Source organism: Haliaeetus leucocephalus, unplaced genomic scaffold, assembly GCF_000737465.1.
Source record: "Haliaeetus leucocephalus isolate CR32 unplaced genomic scaffold, Haliaeetus_leucocephalus-4.0 Scaffold555, whole genome shotgun sequence".
In the NCBI taxonomy this organism is placed as follows: Eukaryota; Metazoa; Chordata; class Aves; order Accipitriformes; family Accipitridae; genus Haliaeetus; species Haliaeetus leucocephalus.
Genome location: NW_010972991.1, coordinates 18,773,020 through 18,788,750, shown reverse-complemented (window position 1 = coordinate 18,788,750; position 15,731 = coordinate 18,773,020). Strand labels below are relative to the sequence as shown.

Here is a 15,731-nt window from a genome sequence, read left to right as displayed (position 1 = left end):
GGGAGGGAAAGGTCCGCGCCGACCCGGTCGCACGAAGGCCGTGAGTAATGGGGGGTTCGTAGGAGCGACAGCCGCAGCCCAGGTGAAGGGTACGGGGAGGGACAGGAGCCTGCGGCGGGAACAAAGGAGCCGCCCCCGGTGTCTTCAGCGGGAGGTGGGAGAAAGAATGGGGGAAAGGGGAAAAAAGGGGAGGAAAGGGGGGAAGAGGGGAAGAAAGAAAGAAAGGAAGAGAAAGAGAATGAAGGAAAGGAAAGGAAGGGAGGCGAGAAAGGAAGAAAGACAGGAAAAAGAAAGAAAAAGAAAGAAAGAAAGAGTGAGCAAACATCAATAGGTGAACATGCTGTAGATTTGCTCATTCTGCCGATTTTCGGTGCGATTGCATCCTAGGTTTTCATTCCCTATACACCTTTGGAAGGAGCTCACTATGACAGGGCAGAGTCTGAAGGCTTTATCTGAAGCAAATTTTGAAGACAATGAGATCAGCATCAACGTTGGAGGCTTTAAGAAAAAGATGAGATCCAACACATTATTAAGGTTCCCTGAGACCAGGCTGGGCAAACTGCTGAGCTGCCACTCAAAGGAGTCAATACTAGAGCTCTGCGACGACTATGATGACACCAAGAATGAATTTTATTTCGACAGGAACCCTGAGCTCTTTCCTTACGTGCTACATTTTTATAACACCGGCAAGCTCCATGTGATGGGTGAACTCTGCGTGTTTTCTTTCAGCCAGGAGATTGAATACTGGGGAATCAATGAATTCTTTATAGACTCCTGCTGCAGTTACAGCTACCATGGGAGGAAAATGGAGCCAGACCAAGAGAAATGGGAGGAGCAAAGTGACCAGGAAAGTACCACATCTTCTTTTGATGAGATTTTGGCATTCTACAACGATGCCTCTAAATTTGACAAACAACCCTTTGGAAACATCAGGAGGCAGCTCTGGCTCGCTTTGGATAATCCTGGGTACTCAGTCTTAAGCCGAATCTTCAGTGTCCTTTCAATAGTGGTGGTGCTGGGCTCCATCGTGACCATGTGCCTGAACAGCCTCCCAGACTTTCAAATTGTTGACAGCAATGGGAACCCCGAGGAAGACCCTCGCTTTGAAATCGTGGAACATTTTGGTATTGCATGGTTCACTTTTGAACTGGTGGCGAGATTTGCAGTAGCTCCTGACTTTTTAAAATTTTTCAAGCATGCCCTGAATTTGATTGACCTAATGTCTATCCTTCCATTTTATATTACCTTAATTGTCAACTTGGTAGTGGAAAGTAGTCCGACTTTAGCAAATTTGGGCAGGGTTGCACAAGTCCTGAGACTCATGAGGATCTTTCGCATCTTAAAGCTTGCTAGACACTCCACAGGTCTCAGGTCTCTCGGAGCCACCCTGAAGTATAGCTACAGAGAGGTGGGGCTTCTTTTACTTTACCTCTCTGTTGGCATCTCCATTTTCTCAGTAGTGGCTTACACCATTGAGAAAGAAGAGAATGAGGGGTTAGCCACCATCCCTGCTTGTTGGTGGTGGGCTACCGTTAGCATGACCACAGTTGGCTACGGGGATGTTGTGCCAGGGAGCACTGCTGGCAAGTTGACAGCATCTGCATGCATCCTAGCCGGTATCCTAGTGGTAGTGCTTCCCATTACACTGATATTCAATAAATTCTCCCACTTTTACAGGCGTCAGAAGCAGTTAGAGAGTGCCATGAGAAGCTGTGATTTTGGTGATGGCATGAAAGAAGTTCCGTCAGTCAACTTAAGGGACTACTACGCTTATAAAGTTAAATCCCTTATGGCCAGTCTTACCAATATGAGCAGGAGTACCCCCAGTGAGCTGAGCCTGAATGATTCACTGCATTAGTGTACAAGTTTGACAGCAGTTTGCATGAGAGCTATCAAGAGCTATGTTTATAAATGTTTTCCTATTTGTCTTCTTTTTTTCCTAGAGGATAGTGTTGCTGACACTGCACTAACTTTGCACTTGAGAAACTAAAGACATTTCTATTACAAACTGACAGTTTGCACATTTTCATCCTGTTGCATAGGTACTAAATGCTGACTTTTCCATACAAATGTTACCACTTCCATGACATTAGTGCTAGTGGTCTAGTGATGATCTGTTACTTTGTGCATTTCCTCATCTGAGCAGAGAAATGAACATACCCAGGTGGAATAAAAATTCTCAGCTGTGACATGAGTAATGAAAAAAATCACCTATCACCTATACTGGTATCTGTACTAGTGTAGGATTTGCTATGCATTTTACAACAGTTTAAAACAATCACCTGTAAATCACTGACATGGGAACACTCTTCCCCGTCTTTCTGACTGGTAATTCTGATCATCACATGTGTGGAAACACCTCTGAGCTTCACATTTCAATGGAAGTTAGCTTACTCTTGAGCGCATGTGTTAAAAATTGGGTGTTCTTGTTCTGAAATGTTATGTATGGTAATATTTTTCAGAAGCTCTTAAGCATAGACCTACCTCTGCTTCCAAGATTAGGTCAATATTGAGCCCTTTGAAGAAGCCCACCCCTCATTTTCAGGTAGCTACTTAGTCAAAGACTACATTTCCACAAGGGACTCTAGGTGTGGAGGCCCATGAAGACATCTCAGTTTCCCATTTCCAGAAATGATCTGCACACAGCTCGGTTCCAGTGAAGCTGAAGATATGTTGTGTTTGAGTGTCAAAATGGTTCTGAGATTAGACACACAAAAACGTGGGTTTTCAACAATTAGAAGCTCCAATGAAAAACTTGGATTTGTTTAATGAAGTGAAATATTCCCACATGAGCAGTACAGACAGCATTTTAGGAACTGACATTCATATACTGCAAAAAGACTAATTATAAAGGTGCCATATGTGATGCTGAGATATAAAATCTAATTTTATCAGGAAAGCTTGAAAGCAGGTGTTGATGGCAGACAATTCCATTAAGCTTTCTGCCAAGGAAACTCTAAGGAAAAAAAAAACCCTGTAAGTCACATTTTCCCTCAGAAAGGAACTCACAACTTACAGCTAAGGAAAAGTAAAAGGGCCTAAGAAAGGAACAGATAAAGAAGAAGAGCTTAATACTGCACTTACTGTGGGCAGATCCTCCTACCTGTTTCTGTGACGCAGTCATTTTAAATCCTTTCAAGGGCTGGCCTGTACTTTTTTTTTTTTAAAAAGATGTGAGAGAGCAGAGCATCTGGGTTTTCAAGAGTAATCATGAATCTGCATAAACTTATTTTTTGAGTGCTCAGTCTCTTCCCTTGCAAAATTTTACAGACATCAAACACTTGTAGCCAACAGGCAGCAGCCACTGCTTCCCTCGCTTTATACTTCTAGGAATCTGTGCTATGAAACAAACTACTGGCATTCAGTGGGCAGAACAGCATTTCTCTTCAGATCCTCCTGCTTTTCCATCCTATTTATTACATATAATGTTCCAGTTAATTATTTTTAATTTTTTTTATTTTACTTGTGAAGACTAGAGAGGTTCAGAAAATAAATTCAAACTAGTTAGAAATTAAAATACCAAAGCTAAAATTGTCATGTTTGGAAGCCTGTGTTTGTGTACCACAACAAGGAGTGGCCCAACTGGCAGAATAAAGCAAATATGGTATGGATAGGTAATTCCCATTTTTTAGGCTATTAGAGGTCGCTGTCTGGTCTGGATCTTTTGATGTTGTTGCTGTATCAGCTCCACCAAAAACCAGAAAACTGAGCACCCAGGGTGAGATTCCTGTTTGCACAGCGATCTATCACAGAATACATAGTGTGAAATAACTCCCCCCCGCCCCCAACATTTCCTTTGAACACCCCCCCCTCACATCAGTTAGTAGTTGATTTAGGCCATGAAGTGTGAGGGAAATGGGACCTTTCTAACTTTACCAAATAAAACTCTTGGAGATTTCAACAAAGGCTGCACAAGTTACAAAGTTGATAGGCAAGACCTTGCTTGCTGTCCCTGAAAATCAAAGAGCCATATACAAGGCCCTGAAGTAGACCTGGGTAACCCGAATTAAGTGTCCAAACCTGAAGCATTTTGCTAAGGTTTTCACTTCTGTTCAAGTTCTCTGCTGGGTCACAGGCATAAATTCAATAGTCTTGTCCCTGAGTCATATTGCATGTGTGTGTAAACTATCATACACGTACAAACACCCACCCAAAACACGGCACAGCACTAGGTTGCCTGTTGGATTGAAATACCGTGAAAGAAATAAGGGAAGGAGGAGATGGGCTTGCACAGCACATATATACACTCTGGAAGGGTTACATGCTGCAAGGGTGGCAAACTCCCACCAGTGTCAAGGACGCTGCAAGTTCTCATTAGGTCTGTTGGCTGGGAGCCTTCAGAGGCTCCAGCTCCAAGCAGTGGTTTTATCTCAGTTTCACAAGCAGTAGATTCACAGAGTTGAAAACCAATGACTTTCAGGGCAGTTATTTGAAGAGACCTGTAAACTTGCCAAAGAGTCACAAATTCCCTCAGCTGTTGCTAGTTTAGCATTGTAAAGGTTGGATCCAAACTTTGCAACACATCATTTCAATAACCTATAGCTTATCTTATGTTCTAGATTTATTATTATTCGTAGGGCTGATGCTCTGTCATTTCTGCAAATATTGAATGGAACATGTCCAAATTGCATTTTACTAAAGAAAATGAAATACCCTAAGGAATTATGACTTATATTGTGCTGGTTGAAAGGAATTTTCATTATTGCTTTTTTATATAAGTGCTTTGGATCAAAGACACTGAATAAATAAAGTACTGAAATTTAATATGTTCTTATTATCATGACAATGACTTTACACAGTACACAGGAATTCCCTTCATAAACTTAACTAAGCCCATGTTAAAAGTAGTCAGATTTTTGCTCCCCCCTCCTCCGGAAGAGCATTCCAGAGGTGCACTGCTCTCCAAGGCTTGTGCAACTTTTAGCATAGTTTTATTAATGGCTGCTTAATATCAGTTTTTTTCTCATGCCACCACTGTTCTTTAGCTTAAATATTTCATTTTCCTCTTAGTGTTTGCATGCATGGTGTATTTATAGACAGCAACCATATGCCCTTACATGCTTATTTTCATAGGATTATACCTGCCAAGCTTCCTTTTAGTTTTCTTTTTGCAAGTCGTGTTCCCCTGACCATCCCAGGGAATGTAGCCTTTTTTTCTGCAGCACTTTTGCTTAGATTTAATCTGCTTGAGCCGGCATTGTACAGTATTGTATCACTTCGTACAGCAGTTTTAATATTTGCTTATGACTAACAGATTTTTTCACTGAGGATAACAATTGTTCCGATTTAATTAATGTTGTTGTTTTAGCTCCCCCAAAATATCTAGGTAAGGAAGAATGAGGCACACCCTTCCTGCCATTTTATGAAGTATGCTGTATTCTAGGGCTCAGTCCAGTAAGTGTCGAGAATCCTCATCTCTCATTAAATAAAAGTTACACAAAAATGTTTACACTTTGAAGGAAAAATTCAATCTCGCCAAAGCCTCAATGAGGAGAAGAGGTGGTGTACTTCTTGAGTAGTCAGTACTTTCGCCAGACTTCTTCAATCACTGGTTTGTAAGAGCAGGGCATCTTCAATTCTATAAAACAGCGGGTCAGAAATGAAGGATGAGAGGACTAATTGGCCGCTTTCTCCAGTGTTTGAAACTTGAAAATTGTTGTGGTCAGAAATCTGCTTACTGTGGATGTGCAGTTTAATGAAGAACATTGCACTTGGCATGTATTCCTCCTGCCTTGTGATGGTCACCTCCCTGGCACCGGTGAAAACACTGTTCCTCCTCTCAGCTGAGAGCTTTGAATTGCTTAAATGAGGATTATGGCAATATTTCAAATGAGGCAACTTACTTTATTGCCAGGAATAAACTGTTAGAGAATCTTGATTTCTAGTACAAATCTAGGCTATTATAAGAGTTGGAGATGTCCTTGAGAAGCAATATGTTACATTATTTTCCTGAGATGTAAAATCTATCTATAGATTGTGATTAAGCTTTTTATGTATGTTCAGATTTTGTATTATTGCCTGGTTTATTATTCACTTACTTTCTTCAGTTGCTAATTCTCTCTTTCCCTGCAGACTACTTTATCCATTTTGAAAGCAGACTGGTTTTTCCTCACATATTATACATAGCATGAGCTACTTCACATTGCAAACTTAAAAACAAAGAACTCTGCATTTAATTTTCCAACTTTAATACCTCCAGTATTTGTACCTTTTGTACAGAACTTTATGAGACTGCAGGGAACTACTGTATCTGGTGCTCTTTGTACTGCGTTTCTTGTGCCAGTAGTGTATAACACACTCAAGAACTCAGCTTTGTGCCACAAAATGGAAATTAAATGCATAAAAAAGTATATTTCACCAGGGATTAAGAACTGATTTAAGTTTCAGGATATTCTGAGTATATACTATAATCAAAGACAAGCCTGGATGTCATTGTGAAGAAAGGTTTCTTTTAAACATATACATCAGGCTAGATTTCTATTTTTAAAAATGCTCTTAATTGGTGGTTGTGGTGGGGAACCCAGATTTTTCAGTTGAGCAAACAGTGCATGCTTCTTGTTCTCTACCTCACAGATTAGGGACTAAGCAACATACCAATAGCACTTGTAGGTGGTAAATCAACTTGACATGACCTTTCATCTTTTCCAAAACAACCCCCATCCTTAGAGGCCCCAGCTGTGCACACATAAGCAGCAGAAAGCCCCTGGAGTAACTGCTCTTGCCGTGCTAGTTATCCATTTCCTCTCACAATACTCCTGACTTCAATCTACCTTTGATGGTACTTTCAAACAACATTCAACCCACAGTCGCCACTCATATCCCTCACTGAGGTGTTGTGCCAGAACTATTCTTTTCTCATCATGTTAGTCTTCCTTTTTTTTTTTCAAATTTATGCACCTGGCTTCCCATTAAGTTACACCAGAAATTAATTTGATCTCCTGTAACTTATTTTCAAGTTGCCCACAATTTAGGCAGGACTAGAAGAATATTCCCATCCAGTTTCTGAAGCATCTTTTACTGATTCTGCCTTTTTCCTTAAAAAAGAAAAAAAGAAAAAAAGAGATTATGCTTCTCACCTGAGAATAATTTACTGGGTTAACAATGCAACATGGGCAATACATTATTCAAAGCAACAGCTTTCTGCTTTGTTGATTCAGAGACAGCCATAATGTCTCTGCTTTCAGAGCAATCCTTGAAGTTGTTAAGAAACATCACCCTCATTAAGGATTGTCGCTCTCTTCACCTCTCATATATAAAACTCTGGGTTGTCAACTGGAGGAGGCAACCTCCAAACAGTCTAGAAAGTGTTTCCCAATATGACACTGCTGGCAAAGGTCTGACTCTGGTATTTATTTCTCCTGCTAGTATAGAGCACGGAGAATCGTCTCACAGGTGTTGAGACTCCGACTGACCTCCCACTGGACACTGCAGAAATTTGTTTGCCTGACATCGCCTCACCCTTTACACACAACCCTAAATCACATAAGTCCTCACTTGGATAAATGTATGCATCTGGCTATAGGAGACAGTGGCACAAATCCAACACTTCAGCTTCACAGAAGTGTAGAAGAAACATCAGCACTTCCCACTCTTTTTTTTCTTTCAGGGTACCAATGGGGTTTGGCTTCTCACTGACCCCTGTTCAGAAATAAACAGGGCTAAGTTTTTCGGGGATTGGACAAAGTCTGCTATAAATCTGCCGATTTCTTCTCTATATCTAAAGCACCCCAAGAGAGCTGCCCACTTTCAGATGCACGGTCCAACATCTGCTTGTTGTCACCACATGTGCAGGTGCTCTTTGTGGTGCACAAGTCTGTGTGGTTCTGAGCGGACTATTCCTCTGATGACACTGTTAACCTTCAAAGAAAACTTTTAATCACATTTGGAAGATGAGCGATACTCAGACATCATGGTTTGCTCACCAGCAGCCACTGCTCTGCCCATGTTAAGTTCTGTACTTCTTGCTTCACCCTCTCTGTTGGCCGTATGCTGACACGGCTATTCCTGCAGACCCCATGACGTATGATGAATGGGTGATGCGGTGGGGCCATAACACAGCAAAGTGAGTGGTTGGAGTTCCTGGCTTAGGAATGTCAATCCCACCAACTTTCAGTGGAAACTGTCCTTTTAAATGACTATGCTATTTTTGAAATTCATATTCTGTCCCACTCTAGGAAATGTTCTGAACATCGACACCCTAGCATAGCCCCTTTAATGACCAGCCATTTAATTATCAAGTAAATTCTAATTTATTTCCACTGTACCAGTGCCTAGGCACTCCAGATCATGTGCTAGCACCTCCGTATGTCAGGTTTTCCAAGTATGGCAAAAGATAACACATCAAGTATGTGGTTTACTTTTGGGGAAAACCCATTCTCTATGTTGTTTCTTTCTTTCTTCTTTCCATACCAAGGCAAAGCTTCCTACTCTTGCTGGTGGTATGATCCTTTTCTAACATTTTGATCCCTACCCTGAAAACCCAAAAGGAGAAGCCCTGGATGTATTTTTCTCCAGTGAAGTGGCTCTCGGTGTTCCCTGTGGGAGCACACTCTAAAGAAGAGAGCTGAAACCTGCCAAGAGGCTGGTGCCGCTTGCAAGCACCTGCAGGAAGAGTGGGTCATCCCCATCCAATTCCCCCTTACGCACGTCCCCCTCTTTTGCACGGTCAGTGGAGAGGCAAGGCAGGCCCCCACAACAGGAACATCTCAACCGGCCAAAATCAGGATGCAGCTCCTTCTCGAGTCCTTTCATATTCAGTCTGGCAGGTGAGCTATCAGGTTTGACAGTTGGTTTTTGCATGGGACTTCTCAGCTGCTGTACTGGAAATGCTTTATAAATACAGAAGAGTTTTGCTTACGCTTTTGGTGGCAGAAATGCACCGAGCCTTCCTTATACTTCTGTTAGCAAGGGCAGCCCCACTCCTGGCTCTCATGTTCCCCAAGCACAATAAACTGGAACCATACTGGAGCTCTCATCAGTGCTACCAGGGGAGTGCTGGAGAGCGCAAAGGACACCTCTTCACGTGAGCTGTTACACAGCACTGGCCCATCCACCAGCACACAAAAATACAAATCTGCTTCCGCACACTTGGCAGGAGCCTCAAAGCACTGAAACCTTTTAACATGCCAGGAGATGGGAGTCGTGTTGGGAACAGGTGGCAGGTGTTTCTAGGTGCATTTGATTTTCTTAAGAATCCCTTTAGATTCAGAGAAAGGTCAGCCTAGACATACCAAGAATATAGAAGAAAAAGGCTTTAACAGACAGTTAATGTTTCCTGAAACAAGATATCTGACAGTTTTCCATCCTGAGAAAGCACAATTAAAAAAGCAAAATGCATCTCTCCATCCTGCTAGAAAGGGAGAGAAAAAAGCCATGGTGAATGAAAGATTAGTCTACTTGGGTTCTAGGTGTTTTATTTAAAACTTTAATCCTATACAGTCCAGAAAAGAAGAATAAACCTGAAAGGAAAGTAAAGCTGCAGCTGGAAGAGGGTTCAGATTCTTTCCTTGCAAAGTGCACAGGACAGCCACGTCTTGCATGGTTTCATTTAGAGATCTGGACCAAACATCAGAGACCAGCTTCCCAAAGTTTAGATTCCCAAATTTTTAAGCACAGCCAGGGGAGTTAGGCATACCCTCCCCTCACTCAGATCAGCACCAGGGAACTCTGAACATGAGGTTGGCAGCCTCATGGTATTTTGGGAACGTAAGGCCATGCACCTTCTGTTGCTTGCTGTGACGAGGGGACACAGCAGCTGCTTGGGTCTGCAGCACAGTGCCCATTCAGCCCTGAGCAGCCTCATTTCCATCAATCAGCACAGAAGCTGGAAGATGGCTCAGAAATGCAGCAGTAATCTCTTAATTGTGACTGAATCGTTGTCCCTTGTTCCAGAGCGGAGAGCTGAACTGAAGTGTTCATCTGTCTACAAAATAAAGTATTAGCCAAACACTTTGCAAATAAGACTTCCTCCTACTTTAGTTGCAAGATAGGACCCGTCGTGCTTTTTGTGGAGGCAGTAACTGAAGATAAGTGCTATGAGATGTATAAAAATTGTGTCAGTTGATGGGCTGAATAAATCAATGTTAACTACATTTAAAAGGCTTCAAACTTATACCCACTTCTTGGAATAAATTTGCATTAATTGTTGGGATGCAGGGGTACTATATTGCTGGTCCTATGATCCTAGAAATCCTCAATTCCTTATTTATCCCAATAATTACATATTTGGGGGCTGTTTAAACATCTCGATGTCAACAAAAGAGTTATAATTACACTAACTAGGAGAAATAGGTTTATCGAATCTAATACAACACTATTGCCATCGATTTCAGCCAAAATATGTTGTGGAATATAAACAGCCCCAAAAGCTAACATATTTCTATAAAAGCCGAGCAATCAGTGGTGGATGTGCTTCCTTAGCAGGACAGGTCGCTGAAAAACTACAACAGGTATGTAGTCCATCAACATTTTCTAGCACATACCCATAGTGGTTAAATGTATATATTAACATGAAAAGGAATTTCAGGGAGAAATACTGACAATATAATTTCAGAATTCAAGCCAGCCTTTTCTAGGATGTCTTATTTTGCAGGATAATTCTCTTATTATTCCTTTTGAATGCACTTTTAAATACACTGGGAAGAAAATATAAACAACAAGGAAAAAATGCTTGTAACAGTGTAATAAGATAATGGTCCCAAATCTAAAGTCAAGTCAATTTTAGAAATTACTTTTGGTTGGTTTAGAGTTTCTAATGGGATGAGAGACTCTTGGAATGAGTCAGAGCAATATTTCAGCTGGATTTATTGAAATACTGAACCAGTACTTACTGCATTAGACACTTCCTGACAGGAAAAACAAAACAAAAATTTTCCTGGATTTTAGGAGACTCAGAAAAAGTTATTTTATTAATTGTATTTCTAAGTACAGAGTTTGATTTGTTTTTGCATTTTTTAATACAAAACACTTTGAAAAATTCTAGTCTTCTCCCATAGTTTCAGCAGGGAAAACTGGTATATGACAAACAAATACAACTTATCTATAGACTGAAATAAGACCTGCATTTTAAAAAGAATCTCACACTTTTGGATATGGTTGCTAAGAAAAATTATAACTCTACTTAATCCTTCTTCAAATAATCTCTGACTTCCATAATCTCTGGACTATGACACCTGTTTTCATGTGTGATGAGAGATCAAAAGGATACCTCTTGCTGTTAAGCCTGTATACCCCATTGTACTGTAATAAAAATGAAGTAACAATTGATGCATCACACTAAAGGCTTAGTGTCAGATAAATCAAATCAAAAGCTTTCGGTCTCCCTCTTTGATGTATTGGCTGTGAGTTTTTCCTTGAGAGTAACCACGCAGGCTTTGGAAGCCCAGGAGTGCAAAGCAGCAGAAAGATCTGAAAAGGGGAAAAAGTAGTGTTGTAACACCTGAGGGCCACGGCCATCTTCTCATGCATCAGTCCTTTCAGTGGCACCAAGGGAATGAAAGGATGAACAGGAGGCAGCAGGGGTGTGTTTGTGTCTGTGCACACCTGTGTACAGAGAAAGAACAGTTATACTGGTCAGCTTCAAGTACTGTCCCTGAGGGGAGAAACAGGACCAGGAGGGCTATGTTTCTCTCTGGGGGTCAGCTAGGGAGAGATACTGTGACATAAAATATCTGTCCTCCGAAGAAATATCCACAGGGAGAAGAGACCAGGTCTTTAGTAAAGAACATATGGTTTAATTAATTTGACAGAGGAAAAATATATCCAGATACATTAGCATGTGGCCATGTATATTTAGAAATTTGATTTCTGAAGTTGTGACACCTAAAGAAAAAAATTTTGAAGGTCACTAGGGTTTGCAGTGCACGAGTAAATACTATTAACGTTTTCCCCTGTTGAGACAGACAGAAAACCAGCATTTGAGCCCAGAATCAGATTAGTTTAATTCCTTCCAATGCTTTCCTGCTGGCTGGCTCCAGGCAACTCCCTGCTTACTGCCCAATTTATCCCCATCTGGATTTTCTGTGGCCTTTAGAAAGGCCTGTTTGCACTGAACAGGTACCAGCACCAGGCAAGAACTCTGGCTGTGTGCCTACAGCACACGAAAACTTCCTGCTCCCACCATCACCTCTAGCAAAGGTAAACCTAGTGCCTACAGTAAGAACTTGGGAGGCCAAGGGATAGTGCTACTGGACTAAGAAACGTCCTGGTGTAGGGCACGGAGCGATCATTAGATGATGCCATTACACAGACTCTTGCACTGCACTGAGATAATTTCCTAAGGGCCACTAAACAGTTCTTGTATGTCAATATAAAAATGGACACAAGGAACTTTTTCCTTTCCAAGGGTTAAACGTGATTTTCAGATACCTTGGCGTGGGCATGCCTGCATCGGCATCAGGGGCTATGGCCATGCCGCAGCCCTGCCAACAAGGCAAAGTTGCATCAAAAGCCATTTGCCACCGCAGCATCGCCTTGTCCCTGAAATAAGGAGCAGGCTCCGGCAAGGCTTCCTAGACCACAGGCATTGGTTTGAGTGAGCACAGTGCTACCCTGATGCTGATCAACAGCTTGCAGGTTCACGCTAAGTTTCTCGGTGGCGAAGCTGTACTCACTGCGTCGTGTTGCTTCCTCACGCTTTGCAGGAGCCTCAGCGCCTCCACTACAGCAGGGGAGGGAGAGGAGGAGGAGGGGGACAGTGGTTCCCAGCAGAGCACAACACTTACACGACATCCTGAGTAGGTGCACAGCTCATCGGGCCCTCCACCTCCGTCCATGTCTGCCCAGGGTTAGAGCATGGAAAGTCTCTCCATGCAGAGACAAACACCATTGGCAGTCAAAACCCTCTACGACCCCAGAAAGGAGTGGGGGAGGAAAGGAGGAGAAAACACCACCCTTTCAGTGACTCTGATTGGTTTTTTCCCATGTTTATTTACTTGGCACTGTCACAGTATGTTTCCATTTATAAAATTTAAAAAAATTAAAACTTCTATCTTTAAAAGTGGCAACTGAATAAATAAAGCACAAACATAAAAGACAATAAACATGAATGGAAGAAAATCAGATGTGAAACATTGACGTAGAACAGTAAGTTACATAGATGACTACCTGATTCGCTTTTGTCAGCCAACACTTTCTTCCCCTAACATCCATAGTTAGTCTCATAAGCAACCTGGCCAGGTGCAAGTGCCATATGCTTTTTCTTTTCTCCCTGAAGAAATATTTTTTTAATGATTTCTTTCTTCCTGTTTCTGTGACAAATATAGTTCTTCTTTAACCTAGAAGGCTCTCTAAGGCCTAGTGAAACTAAGCATGAATCTATCCTGAGGAATTTGTGAAGCAAACAATGGAAAAAAAAAAACCTAGTATCTAGTCTGTCTGGGACTAACAAATATTCTGAATGAGAAAGATTTGATTAGAATCTGAACATCCCATATTTTCAAATAAAGGGAAAACAGGACAGCCGAGACTTCACTTGTGATCTCTAAAGAAGAGAATAAAAGCTGTTGCTGACATTTGCGTTTGTGCACAATGTCCCAAGAACACTTGGCTCAGGGGGTGCTCCTAAAAGTAATGTCCACATTCATCTTCCTGAGCAGGGGGAAGAGAAGCAGCAAAATATGGCGAATTTTCCAGTATTCTTTAAAAACCGTAACAAATTAAAACAAAACAAAAAAACAGGGTAAGAGCACACCATGTAAATGGTAGTCCCTTTCCATAATAAATACACTAAACAGAGAGAGAAATACATTTTGTGAAAAGTTATTTTAAAACAAACTTAACAGGGCAAGTCCCCAGGTGCAACTTAATGACTTCACATTGAACCATCAATGTTATTTTGCCTTTCCCCCAAAAGATTACGCCATTACTTCACCTGGCACAACACAATGGTGAGAAACACCATGTGCTACGCAGGGCTTGTCTTCTCCAAGGTTTTCATTGGCAATAGTGGGCATAACACTGCCGCACCACAGCCTGGTATAGAAATATCCCAAAGCCAATTTCCCAGCCAGCTGTATGACATTACAGAACATCCATCATCGCCTTCGGAAGTACAGAAGGAAATGCCATAGTAAGCTGGAGCCCTTAATATTTATGAATGCAAAGAAATAAAGACTTCCTCACATCATATGGTCTTTTTAATTAGTTTTATAGCCATGTATACACTTGAAAAGAAAATGTAACCCTCATCGTATCACATTGATAAAACAGCGTGCACACAAAGTGCTTTACAGAAGTTGTACAGTATACATTCTGCTTGGAAGCACCAGTGCCTATTAACGGTGACTAAGGCTACCTCATGTACTTGTGCACAGATTCACTCATCGTGAGCCGTATTTATATTTGGAAGTTCAATACACTGGATGGAGAAGCAGCCTGAGCCACTGTGCACTCTCACCTGAATATACCTAGGCAAATACAGGCAAGCTATTATTTACTGTAAATAAACAGTAAATAATTATAACATCCAATAATTGTCAGATTAATTCAGATTAGCAGTAGAATCTTGTCACTTCAAACAGACTGTGGTTCACTAAGGAGTTTTGTTCATGAGTCCCTTTTACTCAAAGACACAAAGTGTCTTTGTGGGCAAATTCTTAAGAGAATAATTTTTTAAAAATCAGAAAAGAAATGGGCTATGGAATCAAATCTGAGACACTAAATGTATTCACTTTTTCTAGTTAAGCCTATCCATTACCTATTGTTCTTCTCATTACACTAGAAAATCAAAGGAACACCTAAAGCTGCTAATGTCCACTAGTACCTCCAAGTAAAGGATGTCTATGAAGACTTCCAATGTATTGGGGTGGTGCTCAGCTCTCTCGGGATTAGGCCTTTAGCAACCTTAGATTGCAGACAGAGGGGCTTCCACAAAGTATTGAGGATTTCTGTCCTTAGACTGGCCTGATACTCTTCTGTTGAGATCCTCAGACTTCTAGAGCTTGCAGCAATGTCTTGAGCTGGGAAAATCCTTTCCAGAGCTGACTTTGAGAGATGTGGTTTTCTGCACTCACAGCTGGGCTCACAGTATTATAGAAAGAAAATAAAACCATGAGAGATGACTATGGAAATGAACATTAATGGTTACTAATAACATAATTTAGCTTCAGTTAGAATGAACAAGACAACAATTATACATGAAAAATTAGCTTTTATTAAAAATGTTTAGTAATAGGTAATGACTTTTCAAAATTATTTTTACTTACTAAACCTAAACATACAAAGTCAGAAGCAAACAAGAAATTGCTTTGTTAAAATCTTACTGAAGGTTAACTTGTCAGTAGTTCTATCAGATTTCCTGCAAGGCTTGCTTTTAAAATGTCTTATTTATTGTACTATCAGCTTTCCTTTACAGAGATGCTCATCCTCCAGTTGAAATGTGTAGTCATCAACATGGATGATTTGATTCATTTATATAAACAGAAGACAGAAAAATTGAGTCGTATCCATCTCTCAATATAAAACCTATTTCTATATGTCACGCACATAATTTAGAGCCCAATACACTGGCTTCTGAAGCCAAAGACAGCTCTTACACTGACTGCAGCGTGCACCATATCAGAAGGGCAACATTACTAATTTCATATTAATTGGTGCAAGTATTCTTTGGTCACAGACATCCTCTATCTACCCAGTTTACAGCATTTCAGAAGCTATTTTCCACCCATTTTAAGTAGGTTCTTTACATTTTTATTTTATTCCATGGCTTTCAGATTTTTCTCTTGCATGTATAA

General features: G+C 41.0%; 1 protein-coding gene across 1 annotated transcript; it reads left to right on the top strand.

Annotated features, from left to right (window-relative positions):
* The first annotated feature begins 29 nt into the window (after positions 1–29).
* On the top strand, positions 30–1,865 carry KCNS2 (potassium voltage-gated channel, delayed-rectifier, subfamily S, member 2). The gene is made up of 2 exons (XM_010577065.1): positions 30–40; positions 388–1,865. Exon 2 carries the CDS (start codon positions 425–427, stop codon positions 1,856–1,858), a length of 1,434 nt encoding a protein of 477 aa, XP_010575367.1. The 5' UTR covers positions 30–40; positions 388–424; the 3' UTR covers positions 1,859–1,865.
* Positions 1,866–15,731: the final 13,866 nt, after the last annotated feature.